Here is a 22,034-nt window from a genome sequence, read left to right on the forward strand (position 1 = left end):
CATCGTGGATATAAATAAGAGCCTGGTTGTATTGTCTGTCTGAGCTTTTTTTTTTTTTTTTTTCCATGCACTTCCACTGCAGATATGAAGTTATCTGGGTCAACCTGTGCAGACAAAGATGATCCCAGCGCACGTTTATTGGGTTAATAGATTGATCCCGTCCCTCAGGTGCAATGTGCATGAACAACTTTTCTCCTTTTGTGCAAAAAAACAAACAAAAAACAACAAAAATAAATCAGCTATTCAATACAAAAGAATGCAAAGTGCTGCGATATTTTGTAGCGCTTTTTCATTAATTTTTTTTAATTATAGCACATATTTGAAGACGCACTCCAGCAGCCCTCCTGTCATGTCCACAGTGAACCACAGGGCGGAGACTTTACACAACGGCTCCCCTCGCAGGTCCCTCCCACACGGGCGGAGCGTCGGACGAGCGTCGAGAAAATGTCAACAACATGCCGGAGCGTTCCTCAGAAACAGAAACCGAAGCGGGCAGCGGCGACAGACAACAAAGAGATCGAGGCACCGCGTCATCCCGCAACGTCGTGTCTCTAATATCTCAGCTGGCAGATGATAATCTGACACTCGTGCGGGTAGGAGGCTCCCTGTGTGGCTTGCTGATGCATGTTAGGGGGCATGGATGTGCATTATGGATCACTTCTGTGCCCTCCTGCAGCTCATAGTTCTGTATTTGGTACATATTGAAGGTATCATAAATCTGGACTTTCATCCCCTTTGTGCCATATGGTGTCAAGTAAACATCCTGTCAGGCCTCACCAGTTGTCCCCCCCTGTGTCACCATTACACCTGTCAAAGTCTTCCTCAGTGGTACAACCTGGTCTTCCTGTCTGTCACCTCTTTAACTCCTGTAACACCTGCTCTCTTGTCTCTGGCACAGAACATAAGCACCGGGCTGGCTGTGGTCGGTGTTGTTGTGATAGCGAGGAGTATCAGACTGGTAAGAGAGAGAGTCAAGACACACACACACACACACACACACACACACACACACACACTCAGGCACCTTTGTGGATTTAAAGGAATAGTTTAATCGAGAATGAAAATGCAGTCATTGTGCCGACTGAAGGTGAAGTTTCCCCACGTAAACTTGACGGAGCTTCGCAGCGAAACTGTCGCAGCGTTCCTCCAAACAGCTGAAGTCGATGGGGATGGGAAGTCGCCCGGCCAAATCCAAGCTGCGGGGAGTCCAGAGATCTCAAATTGAATCGAAAAGATATTATGTACCCAAAAAGTGTTGGCATGCACCCCGTCCGAAAGGGTGTAAATAATGTCTTTTCACATCAATATGGGATCTTAGGAGAACTTGGATTTTGCTGAAATGGCTGAAGCCATTTTATGTTATTCTTTTTCGGTTGTTATTTTAAGTTTTAAAACAAGTCCCCGTCTACTTCAGCTGTTCAGGAGAATGTACCGTCAGCACTGTTCTGCCATGAAGCTCCAGGATTGTTTCGTGGACTACGAAGCGTCCGCCGACTTTCTGTCACTGAGGTAATGACTACACTTTTTACATTTTTGGGTGAACTTTTCCTTTAAATTAAAGTAAAAATACCATGATCCAAAAATAGACAAAGTACTGATTTCACAATAGGGCTGTAACACTGAATCCACTGTTTGTCAGCTATTGAATTAACTATTTTGATAGTCAATTAATCAGTTTGAGTTTTATTTCAAGGCAAAAAAGTCTAAATTCTCAGATTCCGGCTTCTTAAATGTGAGGTTGTGGACAAAGCAAGACATTTAATAAACCACACAACGCATTTATTTATTTTATCTAGCCTCAGTATGGGTTTGATTTTGTTAGGCCAGTTGTTGAACAGACATAAATCTGTAATTTGTTGTTAAGGCAGCTAACAACAGGTGACTACAACTTAAAATGTGTGGCCCTGATTGTAGTTCATTAAGGTGGACACAATGTGAGATATCTGGTATAGGGCTGGATAGATTAGCAGTATAGTACTGCATCATATAATTGACCAAAGTACAACAAAATGAAAAAGTATGTAAAAACTGTACACAAGTCATACTCTCCATCACTGTTAAAAGTCCTTAAAGTGGAACTTTATGGATTATTGCAGACTAAAAATTTGAATGGGACCAAAAGGCTTATAATTCTACACCTGTAAGATGCGAATGAAATGCAATTTCAAGTATTTTTACCAAATGATTCGTTGACTTGACTCCTCAGATCACCAGATTTCGAGCTGCGTCAGAGATCCCCGCTCGATTCATCGAGAGGAACGTCAGCCTTCGTGGGAAAGTTCACTCGGTCACAGAGAGAGGAGTCGAGGTGGAGCATGTTCCGATTTACCTGCCGGTCATCTCCCCGTTACTGTCCAAACACAAAGGTAGAGCTGGGGTGTCCTTTGAGTGAAAGCATGAAGACATGCACACACACACACACACACACAGAAATGATTAAATCAGCTGGAACGCCTGCCGACACAACAATAACCGGCTGAGGTCTGAATCTTGTTACAACAAAATTGTCATTGTGACATTTTTACTTTGTATCGTCAGACTCTGTTGCATTTGATTACCTTCTCATGAGTGAGAGTGTCGGGTAAGCTTGTTAGCTGTGATATCAAATCAGGCTCTTCACTGAGCTATAAAATCAAGCAGCGTATGCTTCATATAAAGTGCTCCTTCAGCAGCGTCAGTGTGAAGGACTCACATGTGCAGCAGTTTCAAATATTACCTTCGTCCCACTCGACCTCCAACATTTTAAAGCTGGTTAGACTCGTCGTTTGGGCTCTGAGGCTGTGGCAGAAACATAACTTACTGGAGTTTGTTTCATAGACGCGATTGTTCATTTTTTCATGTGAAGTCTAAGGCAATCATAGTTAGTTAAATAATGTTTAATTGCAATACCTTACACCAATTAAAATGCGCCCTTATTGTAATTGCAGCTGGAATCAAATGTCTGGTCAAATTTGTAGTATTATACAGGTAGATAAGCACTGATTTAAAGGGACAGTTCACCCCAAATCCATGTAGACTTTAAAACTTTATTCATGTAGAAATGTTTGGTGTTAGTTGCTGAGCTTTGGAGATAGTGGCGGTAGAAATAGAAAAATCTATCTATCTATCTATCTATCTATCTATCTATCTATCTATCTATCTATCTATCTATCTCTATCTCTATCTCCAGAAGTGATAACGCGGCTACTCAAGATAACCTTGTCATTAGCAGTTTCGTGTAGAAACCATTTTTTTCCCCCACAAAACTAGATCATATGATTGACAGGGCTGATAATATCGTAAACACATGAGGCAGGTCCGACCAAAGAGGCAGGAGTGGGAAGGGGTTTACATTTACAGGGTGAATCAGTGCTGAACATACTCTCTGAAGTGTGTTCTTCTTTCATTTTCTGGAGGCTTTCCTTCATCAGAAGTCAGGTGACGTGGATATGTTGCCACAATCTGGCTCTAAAAGTGATACTGTGACGTAATGACCCTTCTTTCTTTTTTAAGCTTCCTTGCCACACAGGAGGAAGCGTGCATCTACTCATGGACGGGAGGCTTATGCTCATAACAGCGCTGGATGTGAACTTGAATGACGTTAGCTGGCCTCTTGTCCATCAGTAGATGCAGCTCCCTTCTGCGTGGAGGAATTCAATTCATGAAACTGTTCAAAACAAGCTCTGTGGATTATTTTGTATAACCACATCATGATTTCTAGAAAGAGACACTCCTGTTGAGTTTTTTTGGCGGTTTGAACAGCGCAAGCCGAGCAACATATAGATCCATTATGTCCCTGAGAGGGCAGATATCTCTTTGGCTGATATTTCAAAAACTTGGCAACTTTAGATGGATAAAGAGCCCTACACATAAGAGGAAAATATGTATTTTTGAATTAGGGGTGAACTGTTCCTTTAAAGCTAAATATGTGCCAGCTTAAGACAGTCTTTATGTGGGCAAAGTTCCTGAACAGCTGCTTGTGTTTCGACAATATTTGACTGTTAAAAAGTGTCTCTCCTTTGTTAGAATTTACATGAAAAGATAGCCGAAAAACATGTTTATATTTCTCAAACTAAGTTTACAAAAAGCTGTAATCTTTACTGTAACATGGATGGTAATGGAACTTTTTCCCCCCTCTCCAGGTGTGCTCACGTCCCCAATGCTGGTGCATCTTGCCGGGGTGGAGTTGACTCCAGAGGGCAGGGTCTGGCTACAGAAGAACCTGACTCCTGCCCAAACAGTCTGGCTTAAGCTTATCAGCCGAGAGGACGACGCACTGCACTGTCTGGTGTCTCAAAGCAGGGTGAGGCATTTCTCATCCATTTCTCATATATTTGTCAGAACTGTTCACTAAATTTGACGGGGCTTGATATTCCATGAATCATTCCCTTGTCTTCCCTCATGTCTCCAGCAGGGGTCCATGTGGAGCTACTGTATAAACGAAGAGGTCCTCAGACTGGGTCTGGCTCGCACTGCGCCCATTGTCGGAGTCCTGCCCGGCTCTCGCCTCTACTGGCGTCTCCACAAACGGTTGCACAGGGCAGAGGTCAGGGCGGAGAGGAAGGGGCGGGGACTGTGGAAGGAGGACAGCCTGTGGGAGAGGGCCTCCAAGGTTGCGAGGGACAGCGTCCTGTTCAGGCTGATGAGGAGGATCTTTAAGAGGACGTGATGCACTATGTGACTGACTGCTCGATGACAGAGCTCCGAAATGTGACAGCACACAGCCTGTGTTATTCACACGGTGCACCTGTTGTTGCCAGATTACTTTGTGACACATTTAAAAGGAGTCTAAAAGTCTTTAAAAGTGCCATTCATTACTGTTCTGTCATGTGTGACGAAAACAGTCACATTTCCCCCGTTATTACAAAATACAGGTTTTAATTTCTACTTAACATTCCTTGTCGCACCTGTTGCAAAGCGTCATGGTTCATCGTGACAGTTTTCTTGCTGTCTTTAGAAATGATTAAAAAAAAGCTTGTTAAAGACTCTCTGATTCTAATCCCTCGGCTTTCACTTACCCCACTAAACCACAGCTTAAACCCAGCCTTCTCTGTTGGCGTGTGTGTGTGTGTGTGTGTGTGTGTGTGTGTGTGTGTGTGTGTGTGTGTGTGTGTGTGGGACGCCCCACTGAACACAAGACGGGGGCGGGGTATGTTAATGATGTTCAAAATCGAGAGGGGGGTCCGCTTGTCCCTCCCTGAGATCACTGTTGCTATAGAAACACCAAATGTGAAATACAAAGCGAAGCAAAGGGTAAACTCTATATTGGCCGCCCCCAAACCCCACGGGAGCCTTGCATGTTGTGTGTATGTGTGGGGGTCTTTAAGTGCCCGTAAAGAGGACCCTCTCAGCTGTAATGTGACCACGACATCCGAGTGTTTAGGCACTGAAGTAGAAGAGAAGAGACCGGGCCTGTGAACCGGCTGTGATTTGTGGTTTTATCGTCGAAATGAATGAAAACAGGCGCATGAATTAAGATTTTTATCAGTTGTTTGGGTTCCGATGGGTGACACATCGTCCCACTGCTGGAGAGGAAGGATTATGCTCATGTGACTGTCATATCGTTTGCAGAGCAAGTCAACTGCCAAACTTACCCCACCCTCATCCAAGCAAGGCAAAGGAAGAAGAAGAGGAGGAGGAGGAGGAGGAGGAGGAAGGCCTGCAAATGAGGCCAGCCTGTGATGTGTGTCCTGTGGGGTGCAGGGTGAGGGGGTCTCGGTGCGCTGAGAGGTAGCACTGAAGCACTCAATCCAATGGGCGCAAGGAGATTAGTGCAGAGGGGAGGAGGGTCACAGGGGTAGAAGGGGATTTTGGGTCCGAGCACAAAGGCAGGAGAGGAGGAGTCACGGTGGAAGGGAAAGGGAGCGGGGAGTGAGGGAGGCGGGGGGGTTGATGAATCAGCTAGCCTCTCTTTTGTTGTGCAAATGTTACTAGCGACTGTTACGGCCCAACGGGCTCGTGATTGGTGGGCTGGTTTAAATTGTAAGGTGCATTTCAGTGCTGATGGCTGTTGCTGCCAGACTTTGAACTGTCACTGAGGGAGGAGTGGGAGGGAAACCACGGCAGAGGAGGCCGCCACCACGGGGGGAGGTGGAGTAAAGTTTCCTAAGGTGTAGATCACAGAGACATTTAAACAAGAGATGTCTTTGTAATCTTTAATGCCGCTGCGTCTGTCGTCTCAACTTTTAATTTCATCAGGTACAATTTATGATGGCGACCTGAGGACAGTATACTGGACTATTATTATACTTTACTAGTTTTACTATACTTTGCATTTCTTACCATTTGATCATGTTTAAGTTAAACGTCTAAGTGATTATTTAATAACAATTCAAAGATGCAAGAAAATTCTTTAAAAAAAATGAGACGTCTGTTGAAACTTCAGGAGGAATTCCTCATCATCTTTTAACCATTACTTGGCAAAACACAACAAGAAAATATTTAAAGGTACAAAATATAGAAATTTTTAGTTCAAAACGTTCAAAAAAATATTGACAGAATGTGAAGTTAAAACAGTTTTGACATTATGCCAAAGTCGTCTGTGTGTTGTGTTGAAGAGATAGCTACTAATGTGAGCATGCTAGCCAGCTAGCCCCGGGTCTGAACAGCACTTTCTCCAAGTAGTCCAAAGCTCCTGTGCTAACGGTGTAACCACCACCACTCACCCAGTAGGCTGGCTAGCTAGTCTGCTAACTGAGCTGAGAAGCTAACAGTAGCTACAGACGAGGATGTGCAAAAAGATTACGGTTAGCAGAAGATAGCAGTTACTGAGTATGATTTTTACGCATTGCACGTTTAAGAAGCTGGAATAAGAGAATTTGAAAAAATGACTCATACTGATGAATCTTTTGTTAAAATGTTAGCAATTTCATTGTTGACATTTGATTAATCATTCACCTGAGTTTCAAACAAAGACTGAATGAGTAAACCGTCTTCTTGTCTCTCTTCTAGAAACTCCATCCCGAAAATCCAGTCCAGCTTTTCCCAGCTCCACTGGTCCCACAGCAGTAGTAGTCATTTGAAAAGGCGCTGTGCTTGATGTAGTGGTGGGTGCCTGCCCACACCAGTGAAGTTGTTGGGACAGTCTCCCTCCCTGTGGCCACACTGCTGGGACTATCACTGACTCATATCATCACATCTGCACTCTGTGACATGGACGCTTGGCGCCTGGAGGACTGCCGCTCTGCTCAAAGTGGCAAGATTTTGTGAGGGAGCTGACAGCGTGGTTTTTCAAAATCTGGGACTGAAGTGACAGAAGTAAGTGAGGCTGTGATGCCTGATGAAGGACTGACATTGTCTTATAGAAGAACAGCATGACATCGTATCTCACATGGTGCATTTTACCAACTTAACTTGTTTTTCAAGTCTCCCCTGTGTGCTTTTCTCACACTGTTTTCGCTGTCACTTTAAATCCACTGTTGGCAGGATACTGTATACAGTATCCAAGCAGATGTGCACCTGTTAGTCCTGTGTACGTGGACACACGCTCTATTATACAGAAAGTCATTTGAATCCTTATCTTTATTGCACCACTTTAGGTAAGTGCAGGCAAACAACCGCAAAGCATTTTTCTTTTAAAATTCTTTGATCATCGTGACAGCCTCAAAGTGCCTCAGCTCATGTGATCACTTTTATATTTTTGTCATGTGCTTCACCTTGTTTCTCACCAGAATCAATAACTCGCCTGTGTGATTTACATGTAGGCAACATTTTCCTCTGTTTCACATTTTGCTGCTCCTTTCCCATTGTGAGCTCTGCAGCGGGGGCAGCCTAACAAAGGCCTTTATTAGACTCAGCCGGTAGCAACCCGGAGAGAGAAAGAGAAGGGGCACTCCCCCGTCCGTGAGCAGAGTCCTTGGGGATTTTTCTGATTTGATTTGAGTGGCTGAGTGTAGTTCGGGCCCGCGTGTGAAAGACAAAGAGATTTAAAGAGACAGAGAGCTGCTGTGACACTCTGTGAAATGCATCCCAAGAACATAAAGGTCCTCCATCTCTCCATCTCCACCTCCATCTCTGATGATAAACCTCAGAGCACATTGAAAACATCTCACACAAGGAGCGTCTTTGTCAGGCAGAGCTGGTGAAGATTATATGTAAATTGATACCGTCACTTTCAACGTGCAATCTTGCCTTATTAATTGAAATAGATTTTTGCTTCCACCTGCTGACACAATAAACACTTCCTGGTAAGCGGTTGTAATGCTGGTTAGCTCTTCTATCACATGCACTGTAGAGGCAGTGTGTGTGTGTGCGTGTGTGTGTGTGGGTGTGTGTGCAGGAATGCATGAGCTGTAAAGTGACTCCCTTGTTATTTTGTGACTTGCAGTATTGTGAGCAGTGTATCAGCTTGCTGGTGTTGGGTTGTAGGAGTGGAAACGCGACCCTTTGTGGGAGCTGCAATACCTCATGAATAATTGAAGTTTCTTGGTGGAAAAGGACAGAGGGTAAAAACTTTGGGGGATTAAATGAACCCAACTGTGTGTGAATATGTGTGTGTGTGTGTGTGTGTGTGTGTGTGTGTGTGTGTGAATGTAAGAGACAGAAATATAAAAAAAAAGCTTTCCGACACAACTTTCAGGAAAATGAGATGTCACTTCGCTCCGTGAGAGGCTGATCGTGCAACTGCTCATATTGCCTTGCCGACACTGAAATGGGAACCTGTGTGTGTGTGTGTGTAGGACTCCTGACAAGCAGGAAGTTAAACAGTTCTCTTGTCAATGAGAGCAATGAGCAGACAGTTTGAGTCCAAAACATGAGAGTAAGAGTAAAGGATAGGAACAGGAGGGAGAGTCTCCTCTTGAAATAGATCTGAGGGGTTTGACTCCGTGACCTTACCCACCCCTCAATTCCACGGTGGAACGAGACATCCTCCCCACACACACACGTTTTTACCACACACACGTGTACACATGGAAGTTAAAATAAGATTGAGCTTCTAAAGATGACGGGTACCTGATACTCTCGTTCTCGAGACATAGAATCTTCACCTAAGATTGTTTTTAAATGGTTGAATCGGGAGCGTATTTTGGATAAAATCAATAATTTCAGGACGTATTAGAAAATATTTGGACACTTCAGTCTCTTTGTCAGTGCATCAGTTTGGACACTTCTGCAGGGGAGATTCCACAGTTTGGTTTTACGACGGCGTGACGTTAGCGTCTGTTGACAGGCTCAGATAGCATCAGTGCCCCTCTGCAGCAACTCTCGACCCCTCAGTAACCTCGCTGCCTCCAGGTCCGCTCCGTCTCCTTATCAGGTCAAAGGCTCAGTGAGACATTGCTGACGGGACCGTTTAGATGTTACAACTTCCTCGTCCTTCCTCTCAGCCGGCATGTGAAAACATGCCGTAGCCTTTTATGAGATGGCAGGGCCGAAAATCTTTAGCTGTTAAAGAAGTTAGCTGATGATCAAGAAAATGAATCCGTAACAGAATTTTCCGAACAAAACTCTTTTGTTTCAGCTTCTCAAATGTGAGGTTACCTCGAATATCTTTGGGTTTTTTAAACTGTTATCCGGACAAAACAAGCATTTTGAAGATGCTACTGTGAACGTCAAATTCTGATCAGTAATGGCCATTAGTCGACCAAACAATCAATCGATTACTCAAGAAAATGATCGGTCCAACTGAACTTTTGAATGTGATGATTTTGCATAGATTCTCTTGAATCTGATGTGAAAATGTGACATTTGGAGTATAGAAAATAAGATCGTAAAAACATTATAGAAATATATTGACAATTCGGTCTCATTAACTGTTAGCAGGAATACAAGCTGTAGTGATACACCAAACACTACAACTGTTCCAACTCCCCTTCCTGTGGGTTTTTGATAAGAGAGGCAACGTTTAGCCATCTGCAACCCTTAATGTGCAAACACGCACACACCCACAACACAAACACGCGAAACAGCAAGGTTATTTTACAGAAAACATCTCAGGAGCGAGAGCGCTCCTACGTGATTTAATGACCGCGAATTCAAACGATTCGCGCCCACTCCCCCCGATACTCGTGTCATCAAGTGAAGGAGCACTCAGGCCGGACCGTGCCCCATCTGTCTAGCCATCAGCATACCAAGATTGTGTACTCTCTGCTCTGATAACAACATAACGAGCAATTACAAGCTACTCAGCGAGGTGGTTAACAGGCTGAACGCCATCGGGGGCCTCATCCCAGCTGACCTGCAGCTATGGTAAGTACATAATGAGTAACATTGTCAACTTGTGCTTTATTAACAGTTTATTATCACAGAGACGGTTGCAGATTATTATTTTTTTTAAGATTCTAAACGGTTAATCATCACACAAGCATTCACGGCAGCTGGTCGCATAAAACAGAGCAACCATTGTTTTCTGTCATTAATCACGTCTGTATCGATGCTCTTTGGCATGTGTCAGTGTGGGCTGACAGATGCTGCTCTCTTTGTGTCATGAGAGGAGCTGTGACATACATAATGTAGGTGCACATATGAAGAGGGACTCGCGCCATGCAAACTGAAAACAGCCCCTCAAGCAGAGTTATGCATCATTGCGGCGTGGTTCCTGTGTTCGTAGCTCTGGCAGTAATTTCTCACAGTCGTGATAACACAACGCTGATCGAGGAGACGTCGCAACAATGAAGTCCGACTTAAAGAGAGAATGAGCAGTCAGGGAAATCGACAACCTGCCAGCAGCTCAGCAGATTGGCAGCTAGGCAGTTGAAGTTCAAGCAGGAGGTTGAATGATGCCTAAAAATAGACAGAACTGTGATTTTTGAATAAATTATAGGTTATTTGTTGAGCTGTCACTGAATCGGCATCTCTCTGTGCTACATCTCATACACACCATCAATAATAAATGTTAAACTTAAAGGTAATTAAGCTGTAGTTGACAGTTATTTTACTGTTTACAGTTGCAGCGGTTTAAATATGCAGCGGTTTAAAAAAATGGTTTACAAACTGTTTGTTTACAGTGAAATAACAATAAACTAAAAGTTGAATTAATGTTCAAGGTTATTATAAAGTGTTACCAGTGTGTGTTTAAGTTGAACCTTTGCATGTTTTTTTAAGTGTGTACATTCTGAAATCTAGTCATTACAACATGCACACAAGTTAACTTTTGGTCCTAAAGTTATGCCGATGATACAATGCTGCATCTGTGACACGCACAGTTGTGCTGAAAGACGTTAAGACCATCATGGCTCCAGATGGGTGGCTTGTTCTGGTTACATCTTAACCAAGCTGCACACTGATCTGCACATTCTGTTTGTGTTTGATCTTTTAATATTTATCCTCAACTGTTTTGCACATGAAATGCATGAGCACCGTGTTTTAGCCCTCTTGCAATTTGCAGGAAACAAAATCGCTTCAAATCATAAATGGTCTACAAGCTTGAAAGAAAATCCAGGCTTAAATGTTTTGGCCTCAGGGCACCAAACACCTGCTCTCAAACGTTTGCATTTGTAATACACAAGTTGCACCTATAGTTGAAAGGGTGTGACATAATACAAACGTTTATTCAGCTTGATAAGAGCTGAAATCTCCTGTACTACCATTGACTTCCACAGTCTGTATAAAACAGGAATGTAAAGCTCTTTGTCAGGTGAAATGTGTGTTTTACACGTGGGGCAGACAGAAAGAGTGGACACATTAAAAACAAATGCTGCATCCTCATGTTTTCGATTGTGTAACTCCTGTTTGATTTACTACAACACAACTTTTGACTTAGGGGCATCCACGACCTACTTCCTGCGAGGGCCTGAGACACAGCGGCTCATCAGGCGGTGAAACATTTATTTTCTAAGCTGCTCTCTGTAGCCCCAGAGACAGGAAAGAACAGACTGTATTCCCCTGAGGTTTGGGATGAGAGGGCTACTAGTGTTACAACGCTGTCAGAGGAGGGGAAGCAGAGTCACTTTACTGACTCACACAACGCATACACAACGACACATGCTTGGATCGCACTGGTTTGGTTTACAGACCATGTGTGTTTTTTTTGTTTTTTTGACATTTTGGCTGATATCCTTATTTGCTTTCTTGCTGAAGGTTTGATGAAAGATCAACACCAATCCCATGTCTGAATGGTAAATGTGAACCTATAGTCAAAAGTCTCCTTTGGATCTGTCCAGAGGTAACAAGTTGCACCTACCAGCACCTCTAAAGCTTGATTATTAACATGTTATGTGTTGGTTCTGGTTTTGACCTGGAGTTGTGGCAACTGCAATAGTTTACGCAATAAACATCCTCACATCTATTGCATCTATTGCTGATCGATCCGTAAACGGGTGAAGCAGCATCATGTCCAGGAGCTGACGCTGGAGTGGTCGGGTTTGGTTGAGAGGTGCTGGAAGATGGAGGAGCATCCCTAGAGGTCTCTTATATAACAGCGGTTATCTGATCCTCTTTCAATTTCAATAGTGTGAGTTTGATAGTGATATAATGTTATGATTTAGCGGCCAACAATCCGTGCATCCGTGGTCATAGGATGGATTTAATTGGACAGACAAGGATTCGGTAACATCTCGTCTTACTCTCGGCAAGAAAGACATTTCCCAAAATTCCTTACTGTTTCTATAATTTGGGAATACTGGGGTAATCATGATTGGCTTTCTCTGGTGAGTACAAGCCCAGAATGCAAATATGTATTTTTTACCTATATTTGCAACACTATCTAAAAGTACGAAAGACTGAAAACAGAAATGGGTGAGATTTTAAATTCAGATTCACCAGTGACGTAGACCATATACGTACCTACGATCATTTCTGCTGTGTAACTGTAAGCAGCATTTCCAAAGCTCACTAACTTGCACATTCTGGTAACCTGGTACACCATGTGACTTCAGTGTTTACGGTGGATTCATATAATCTAGCTGCATCACGACCCGACATGCCATTAAAGCTGCTCAAACAATGTCTCCAGTCATGTACCTCTGCTCGCCTCCTATCTCTAATTTGGTCCGCGTTATGAAAACAAACAGTCATTTCGAAACATTATCCTATAATTAAGCAGGGAGCCACACAGGGCCGCGCTCTGCTGTGAGCTCAGAGCTGCTCGGAGAGAGGCGTCGCAGGCCCAAGGTGGACGCAGAGTTTAAAGAAAAGCCCCAGACGAATTTTGTGTGCTTAAACCATTTAGGGAACGAGGTTTTTGTTTTTTTGTGAAGCAGAAATTATGACAAAGTCAAAGCTGGATTTGGCACCAAAGGAAAAACTGATTATGGCATGAGTAGAAATATGTGCTGTAAGCTGTTCACCTGTCTTAAAGGTCTTTTCTGCTTTTCTTTCTTGCTGTATTTCACCATGTCTATTGTTAAGAGTGAAGTCTTTTCCTCTGCTGTTTTTTTTTTTATTTCCTGGAAAGTTCACTTCCTGCAGCAGCTGGGGTACAGCTTAATATTTAATCGATAATGACAAAACATAACTGATGTTTATAAAGTTTGTTCTTGCATTATTTAAAGGGAACATATATTAAACATCGCTTATCTTATCCAGAGGAACAGAGCAGAGACTTTTTTCTTAGCACACACTGACAAGGGTGTCCTGTTATAACAGAGCGAGCGGGTCTCTGTCCATGTGGTCCGTCATAAACAGCATAGACATTACACACTTGGGGTGGTGGCAGGGTCACAGGAAAGTACTCTCACCTCAAAGATGTTTGACCCACAAGACCAGACAGTCACCTCTCCTCAGGTTTGCCGGCACCAGGCGCCAATAACTGTCCCAGAGGCTCAGAGATCCGCTCCAGATCTATACTTGCCCTGCATGTGTGTGTGTGTGTGTGTGTGTGTGGTGGGAAGCAATAAATCACAGCAAGACAGATGAGCAACAGGTGGGGAAACACTAAGCGGTGAAGACTGGCAGCAGGAGAGGTAGGGATGAAAAGTGATCAGGAGGAAGTGGTGGAAAATCGGGAATCCGGGAATAATGGTCGAGGAGAAAGGGAGGGAAGAAAAATGAGAACACATGGAGCGATGTGGAAATTCAAAGGGGACAAAAAAAAAGTGTGGAGGAGAGTGGTTTGGAGGGAGGGGACCTGGTAGAGATATAGAGACAGAGTATATCTCACAGTATAGTGAGAAGAAGTGAGATTCTGTCACTGTCATTCATTTTATTCAGTTACATGTTGATTTTGATCGTAGTAACAGTGACACTTTCAAACATAACCCCACCACACACTGTCCCAGCAGGAGGGCGGATTACGCTGCCACTGCCACAAGATGACCTTTCAAAGTAAAACTGATTCAGAGATGTGTCTCGTATCAGAGGCCTACAGAATACATTCAAATGCAGATGAATTTCTGCCTTGGAGACACTATATATGTAACAGCGGCAGGAGGGGCAGGTTTGTTGTAATTCTACCCAAGACTTTTGCTTATGTAACTCTGAAACTGTGTCTCAGCAGTTGCATTATTCATCTTATTTGCATACAATTGGAAAAGGAAGTTGTCTATAATTGTTGTGGCAATTGCATTTTCTTTAGATTCAGACATTTAACATCCAGATTTTTGTAAATACAACAAGAAAATCCACAGTCTCTGAACATTTTACTTGAAAGCACTCTACGTTTTTGCCCTATCCTCTCATGATATCTCTCATCTGCTTTCTCAGAGAGGAGGCAGTTTGTCTTGCTTCTTTCAAACTTTCAATCTTCCAGGCAGTTTGTCTTAAGATGTGTGATCAGTTCACAGCACAAGACATGAGTTGCACTTAATATTCTTAATATATTACATTATGCATTTAATCAAATTCCTGCAAAATTCTTGGTCCACACAGTTCAACTCTTTTCTCCTTCATAGGTCATCCAGTTGTTCGCCCTCCTGTCTCCCCCCTCCCCCCTCACACCATGAGCTCCTGGGTGGTGAACAGGAAAGGAGAGCCTCAGTACCGCCGGCACTTCCTGACGGACAACAGCACCTTTCACGGTAAACATCGGAAACACACACACACACCTACACACACACACACACACACAAACACACACACACACACACACACACAGCAGATCTGAATACCATGTACAGTATGTTCTCTCTGGTGACTGTAAGTCACGGGAACAGACAGCAGAGGGAGACTCGTCTCCACCGTTTTGCTTCAGTGCAGACCAGGTTTTAAATTGCAAACAGCAAAGCCAACAGTCAGTCCTGTGACATCAATGAAACCTTATTAAAGTCTATTGGGAGAGAAAAGGCCTGCTGCAAGCCTCTGAATCAGTGTGTGACATGAATAAAAACCTGTGCAGAGAACTTCATTCTGACTGGATTTATTTTAAGTGTAAGCAGCCGGCTGAGACACCTGACTTGTATTGCCCATTGACGATTCATACATATCTGTACACATATTAGATATGGTTGAGTCAATTATGTTGAAGCTGAAGAAAAACAATTATACATTTTCATGGTCCAGCGTGTACAAGTGGGCGTTCACTCAGTGTTTTCATGCATCAACTTGAGTACCATGACACACCCATGCATACCTGTTAATGATATTATTTTTTTTTATTGGACACATTTACATAAGCCGGAGCAAATTGTGCACTTTATTCCTTTACATCCTCCTCACAGCTGAAATAAAACCAGACACGTAAAGGCGTCAGTCTGATCATGATTTATGACTCTCGAGACGGTGAGCCTGACCGATCCGCCAGACAGATCAATGACAAATATCTGATCTCGCCATGCCTCTGTGGCTGCTAGAGCCGGCGTCCACGTCCCACCACCTGCAGGCAGCTTGTTACATACAGCACGAGTGTGTGCTTTCTGCTTCTCAGCCAACCGCTGTAGGAAATCAGGCTTGTCTACTGTGGATGATGGATTGCCCCGGTTGGCTTGATTGATCCGTTTCCCCTTCTGTCATGCTCAGAAATATGAATATTATCTAATTTAAGGGAATTTCATCCACCCTTCTTGCTTTGTAAATACACTTCTTCAGGCCAAAGTTGACTCTTCCAGAATCTGTGGTTAATTATTGCTGTTGAACTCAAGATCAATACCCTACTGAGCATGAAATGAGAATAACTTTCTCATTATAAAATCACACCACCTTTGTGACCCAATCCAATCAATTTATGCTCGGATGCTAATCTACAGCCTTTAAAGGACAACGTCACCCAAAAACGGAAATTTAGTCATCATTCACTCACCCTCATGCAGATGGAAATTCAGATGAAGTTTCATAGTTGACAAAACAACGTTGCAGCGTTCTCCTAATCAACTAAAGTAGATGGGGACCAACAGAAAAAATAAAGATAGAGGCTCCACGCAGCTCGTCAGGCGTAATCCAAGTCTCTGGAAGCCCTAGATTGTGCGTAGGGGATGTGAATAACATATTTTCAAATAATTTTTGGGATCTCATGACTTGTGGAAACTAGGATAACACCAGGAGCCATTTTTTGTCTTTTTTCTGTATTCTTTATTCACATTTTTAAAACAAGTCCCCATCACCTGCAGTTGTCTAGTAAAATGCTGCCTACAACGCTGTTTTGCTGTGAATCTCTGGAATTATTTTGTTGACTCCAAAACTTCACCTGACCGTCCAAGGTGAGCAGATAACGACTGAATTTTCATCATTTGGCTGAACTTATCCTTTAAGCTCTTCAGAGAATCAGAGCAGATTGTCTGGGCGTAAATCGTCTGCTGTCTCCTTCACCAGACTTCAGATCCGGTTGATCTCTTGTCTGTGTTCATCCCCTCATGTCGCCGACAGTTTGTCCCTTCTCGTCAGTCAGAAAACGTGCGCCTTTCCGTTCGTTTTTCTCCCATGACTTTGCTTCACTCCTCCCAGTTGCTTCCAGTCATTTGTGAATGACAGAGCGGCTGATGGTTTTTGTTTGGCCGTGGCACATAAATCAGTCTGAGAGGGTGGGGGTTTGCAGGGAGGGTGGAGGCCGTCTGTGACCAGGCAGGTGTGGACGAGGAGAGATTTACACACAAATCAAAGTGAGCGATCACTGGAAGGCCTCAGACGCACAGCACTGAACCGAGAGGGGACAGTGGTCTCCAGACATGTCTTTTATTTTGCTCCTCCAGACAGCACAAATCGATTTGGGCCACCCTCCATCTCACACAACACAACTGTCTCTCTCTCTCTCTGTATGTATGTGTGTGTCACTTTGCGTGTATGTATGTGTGTGTGTGTGCTTGGTCACTTAATAATTGTCTCTTGCAATCCTAAATGAAAAGGCTTTAATGTGGACCAGTGAACATGACTAATGTGGGAGCTGCAGATTGACCAACATTTCATTAGAGAATTGACGCACCCACACGCGCACGTAGCACCCACCCACCCACCCACCCGCACGCACGCACGCACGCACACACACACACACACACACACACACACACTTCTATTAGCTAAGTCTATTAGCTAATATTTACACACAACGCTGCGCTCCTCTCAGTCTCTCTTCTCTCTCCTGGGGCTCGCTGCAGAGCATCCCTCACATTTCCTGAAGTGTGTTTCCTGCTGTGTCTCTGAGGGAGCATCGATACCTAAACTGACGCGCGCGCGCGCACACACACACACACACACACACACACACACACAGCGAGAGCGTAAAGTGGGTCATAGCGCTGGCATCCCCTGCGCACTGGTGACTCCTTTTTCTTCCAAGGATATCCACTGAGGACTGGCTGACCAAAAAAACAAACAAACAAACGAGCAAACAAACAAACAAACAAACAACCGGATGTGGCACGACTTCAGCTCGGTGGAGGGATTCCAAACTTGTCGCCAAATATCTGAAACGTCCAAATGGCCAACTCTCGCTGCTCCGCGCGCTCTCACCCACTCTGCCAGTCAAGCCAAGCTCTTGCTTATTAACAAACCACTCTCAGCCTCCAGTCCACTGAGCTTGTGAGAAATCGGCTTATAGCTTCTTCTTCTTCTTCTTTTTTTTCCTTTTTTTTTTTTTTTTTTTTTTTGCCTCTGTGTTGCGCGGAGAGGAAGGAGAGGATGTGCGCGCAGTGGCTGTGATGGTTAGTGAATCCACGCCGCAGATCACAGCGGGAGACAGAGGCTGAGGAGCAGTCTGTTTCATGATGGAGAAATGGACTAATCAGGCACGTTTTGATGGCTTTTCAACTCGCTGCGACCGGGAGATAAAAACGATGTCCAAAACGCACGGAGGGAGCTGCTGAGAGCGACAACTCCAGTCCTCAATGGCAGAACTTGAAGTTTGCAGAAATCTCAGTTTGGAGAAGGGTGAGTGACGGCTTTCGAGCTTTTATTTTTTTATTCGGTTGTTTCATGTTTGAGTCCCTCATGGAGAGTAGGAATACTCGTGTGTGTGTGTGTGTGTGTGTGGTGCACGCATTCCTATGGATTCCCTCTAGTCTCCACTGCGAGCGAGGCTGAAGCCCCATGCGTAATTTCTCCATTGCGCTTGTTGTTGTGGAGAAATTGCATCACCCACGCTGCCACAAACACTCGGAATCTTAATTGAGGATTGTCATTCGTTGTGCAGTAATCTTCATGTTGGGTTCAAAACGTCAGAATCAATTACTTGAGTTGAATTATTCTTCTATGAAACTGCTGTCAGTTTTTTTTTTTTTTTTTTTTTTGAGCGCTTTTGATGAAGAGGAGCCGTGGAGCAGCGGGAAACTGTCCCTGGTGCTGAAAATGCCCAGTTGTGCCTGTCACTAGGGGGCAGGAAAGCCTCTTAATGTGTTCCCCTTTTGACAAGACTGGATCTGTCCACATAGCTGTGGATTGTGCCACATTCTCGACAGTCCAGAATCCCTGAGATGTTTATGTGTTCGGTCAGTGAGAGGATGCCTGAGACGCTGACAGACCCCTTGGACTGGGCTGTCAGTAGAAACAGGAGCCCCTTGAAAACCCAGAGAGGGCATGTTAGCACCACGCAAGCTTTGATGGCAAAATTGAATCCCCAGCGGTCCCTGGGCTGTTAGAGCAACCCCTCTTTTTTCTTGCTCTCTTCTACACGCTGTCAAAAATATGGCGCACCCAAAGCCGGATGTGTCAGGCTGTCAGTCCTCACCCCTGCAGCGCCTTGCTTTTCTTTATCTGTGTGAGCGTTGGGTTGTTTGAGGGAGGCCCCTGCTTGCATCAGTGCACAAGAGGGTTACCTCTTTTATTCATTTTGCTGCTAAGAAGACTTGCATGGCACCAGGAGCTCTTGCTGGGAAGAAAAAGGGGAGAGCAGATTATTGAGGGAGGAAGGTTTCGAGGAGCGTGCATGGCTGCTAATCTTCACCACATGGAGGAAATGTCTTTTCCATGTAAAATGTGTTTTTCCTCATGTGTCTCTCCTGTACTGATGATGATGAATCTCAGCAGATGAATCCCCCCCCCCTCGCCGTTTTTGTCTCTGCCTCTTCCTTTTTGTCCCCCCAGGGCAGAGAAGCAGCTAACAGACACCAGGGGAGGGAACAGGCTTTCATCCTCTCAGCTGTTCCATTTCTTTTAAAATCCCATTTCTTGTTGTTTTCAATCTTCTCCCCCCTTCGTGACACTAAATTGGTGTCGACTGAAATGCATCTGTGAGTACTGAAAACTGTCACGCAAAGAAGCTGGAATAAAGCATCCGACTAAGTAGTTTCATTTAAATAAAAAATTTCGTCTCAAATTTGGGCGCATTTCTCAAAGTACGTTGAAATTAGCCTTGTTGTGGTATCGATACCATCAGTGCGGGAATACCACAGACCAACGCTTCGACTGGGCGACAAAATACAATATCACAATATTTTTAACCAAATACTTCGATATTACTTTTGCCAAAATATTGTAGGGAAGACCTTTGGAGACTATTTGAAGACGCTGATCAAGCGCTCACATTCAGACCATATTTCAACAGGATTTGCAACAGAGAACCAAAGTCACGATGGATCCAATGGGACCTTTACTGGGAAAAACTTCATAACGTAGTAAATGGAGAAAGACAAATACTTTTTTGGTCCCTCTTAAATTATGTCATGAACAACACATATGACGTCGGTCAATTTTAAAGACAAGTTTCCAAGTCTAGAAAGTCACAGTTTGTCGTCATTGAAGTGAAATAACATCTAGTTTCGTGTGAAACCACTCAGTGAACTACATTGTCACGCTCAACCCCAACATGGCCGCCAACTCTGTACAGAAAAGGTCTGTGAAAGTGCATATACAGGAGCAGCTCTATATTCAAATTAACGGGTTTCACTGAGCGTTTAATGAGACGACATCATTAATGCGACTGTTGGCTGTGCATTCTGTATAATGACGTATTTCCACCGTCTTATATTTAATTTGTTTTGTAACAACTTATTGACTTGGAAAATTGTCTCTTAAATGGACAAACATCCGATGGGTAGTTCATGGCACGATCCAGACGATTGACTACCATACAAAGTTGTTTTCTTAAATAAGGTCCCATGAGTGAAACCAGAGGAGTTGTGACATCAACTCTCTATGCTGGCTTTCAGCTGTCACGTTCCAAAATGATGATGTGCTCTTATCTGCACATGACAAATGATAAAGGTGTTTAGAAAGCAGTAACCAATGTAATTGCAGGATCAGGGATCAAACCGGCAATCTTCTGACTGCTAGCCACAGCAGCCACTGTGCTTCCAGGGCGTGAAGCCTCTTATCTATTTCTTCATTCTGCCCACTTTATCCACAAGTCACGGTCCGCAGAAGTAGAAGCTGTAATTCTCCAAGTATTCCCGATAGGATGTCCCGGAAGCTTCTTGTTGGCAGCTCACAGTCTATATAGTTCACATTTTAAAGGTGCAATATGTAAGAGTTTTAGTTGCAAACATTAACCAAAATTGTGAGCCATTAAAGTTTTTGATATTATGACACCCACGTATTGTGTTGCACAGCTATCTCATGAAGTTAGCATGCAACACCATCCCGATAATTAATTGCCCAGACTGACACATTCCCAACAATACCCAGCCCTGCCTCTCCTCTCCTTCTTTTCACCTGTTGTATCCAGTCGAGCAAAAAATCTGTCTCATCCATTACTGTTCGTGAATTAACCTCACATCTTGGTTTTCCAGAGAGCCACTAACATGCCTCTTTGTCTTTTCCACTTGATCCTAATTTGCATTTACATAGAATTTTTCACCAGTAATTAGTTTTTTTTTCTTTTAAATCTCTCTCTGCGTGTTGACTTAGCCGCTGCTGGCATGTCACATTTGCTCCTGCATTGGTGTGAAGCATCGGCTCCTTAAACCGACGGGGATTCTTCATCGGTATGAAGCTGCGGCTTGACGATCTAGAGTGCTCTATATATACCTGTGTTTGAGCAAGAAATATAGAGCAAATCGCCCGTAACTACTGGCTTTTTTTAAAATTTCATTTGCTCTCTCAGCAGTTTATAAGCCACTATGAAGCTCGGTCCACTTAGTTACACAGCTAACCCTTTTAAGCTTCTCCTGTGTACCGAAACGGAGGAGGGAGGGAGGGGGAGGGCAGTTACATTTCGGTTCAAACAGTCGAGATCAGACATTTAGCATGGCAGTCTGGCTCTGCTGCCAAAGATAATGTATCTCAATCTGCTCACAGTCATCCAGCCCGGCTCGGGGAGGAGAGAAGAAGAAGAAGCCTGAACAGTGCAGCAAAAAGTCAACATCAATATATACAGAATGTGCACTAAAAACACACCCCCCCCCCCCCCCCCCCCCCCCCCCCCCCACACACACACACACACACACACACACACACACACACACGCTCTCTTTCTCTCTTTTACACACACACACACACACACACACCCACAAGCTTGAGTTCCCTCTTTGATGTCAGGGCTGAACTCCTCCACTCTGGGAGCCCCCCTGTAGCATCGTCGGTGAATGCATTATCATGCTGCAGTTGTCTTGTGTTTATTTTTATTCCGGTGCCGCTCTACACTCTGCACCCCGGGGGGACCTGCGAACCCATTTGTAACATCGCCCCGACTCGCACGCCGCTTTGGGCGCTCTTAATTAGGTGAAGTGAGCGACTGTGAGATAAGACTGTGTGTTTTCCCCGCTTCTTACTCGCTGTTTCCCGGTGTTTCCTGACCTTTTAAGTCTCTCATAAGAGGGAACGCCAAAATATTTCTGTCTTCCTCCGTGAAGGTTTTTGTACAATTAGCGCACTCTAAA

At 44.0% G+C, this 22,034-nt stretch overlaps 1 protein-coding gene and 1 long non-coding RNA gene across 6 annotated transcripts in view; both read left to right on the forward strand.

The window, feature by feature from the left end:
- The first annotated feature begins 570 nt into the window (after window positions 1-570).
- LOC115566700 (uncharacterized) lies at window positions 571-2,259 on the forward strand. Its single transcript, XR_003981070.1, has 3 exons — window positions 571-707; window positions 899-958; window positions 2,207-2,259. It is a non-coding gene; the product is annotated as an uncharacterized LOC115566700 (long non-coding RNA).
- A 2,558-nt stretch (window positions 2,260-4,817) lies between these two features.
- plch1 (phospholipase C, eta 1) overlaps window positions 4,818-22,034 on the forward strand; it is a 75,049-nt gene continuing 57,832 nt past the window's right edge. For 3 of the 5 annotated variants that reach the window (XM_030392608.1, XM_030392616.1, XM_030392627.1), the window contains exon 1: window positions 14,795-14,873. In XM_030392608.1, the coding sequence (XP_030248468.1) occupies window positions 14,795-14,873 (79 nt within the window). Of the gene's footprint in view, window positions 5,684-6,930; window positions 7,237-14,747; window positions 14,874-17,841; window positions 18,151-22,034 lie in introns of those variants that run through there. The other 2 variants (XM_030392591.1, XM_030392599.1) reach the window with 2 other exon arrangements.

Source organism: Sparus aurata, chromosome 2 (assembly GCF_900880675.1).
Source record: "Sparus aurata chromosome 2, fSpaAur1.1, whole genome shotgun sequence".
Taxonomy (NCBI): domain Eukaryota; kingdom Metazoa; phylum Chordata; class Actinopteri; order Spariformes; family Sparidae; genus Sparus; species Sparus aurata.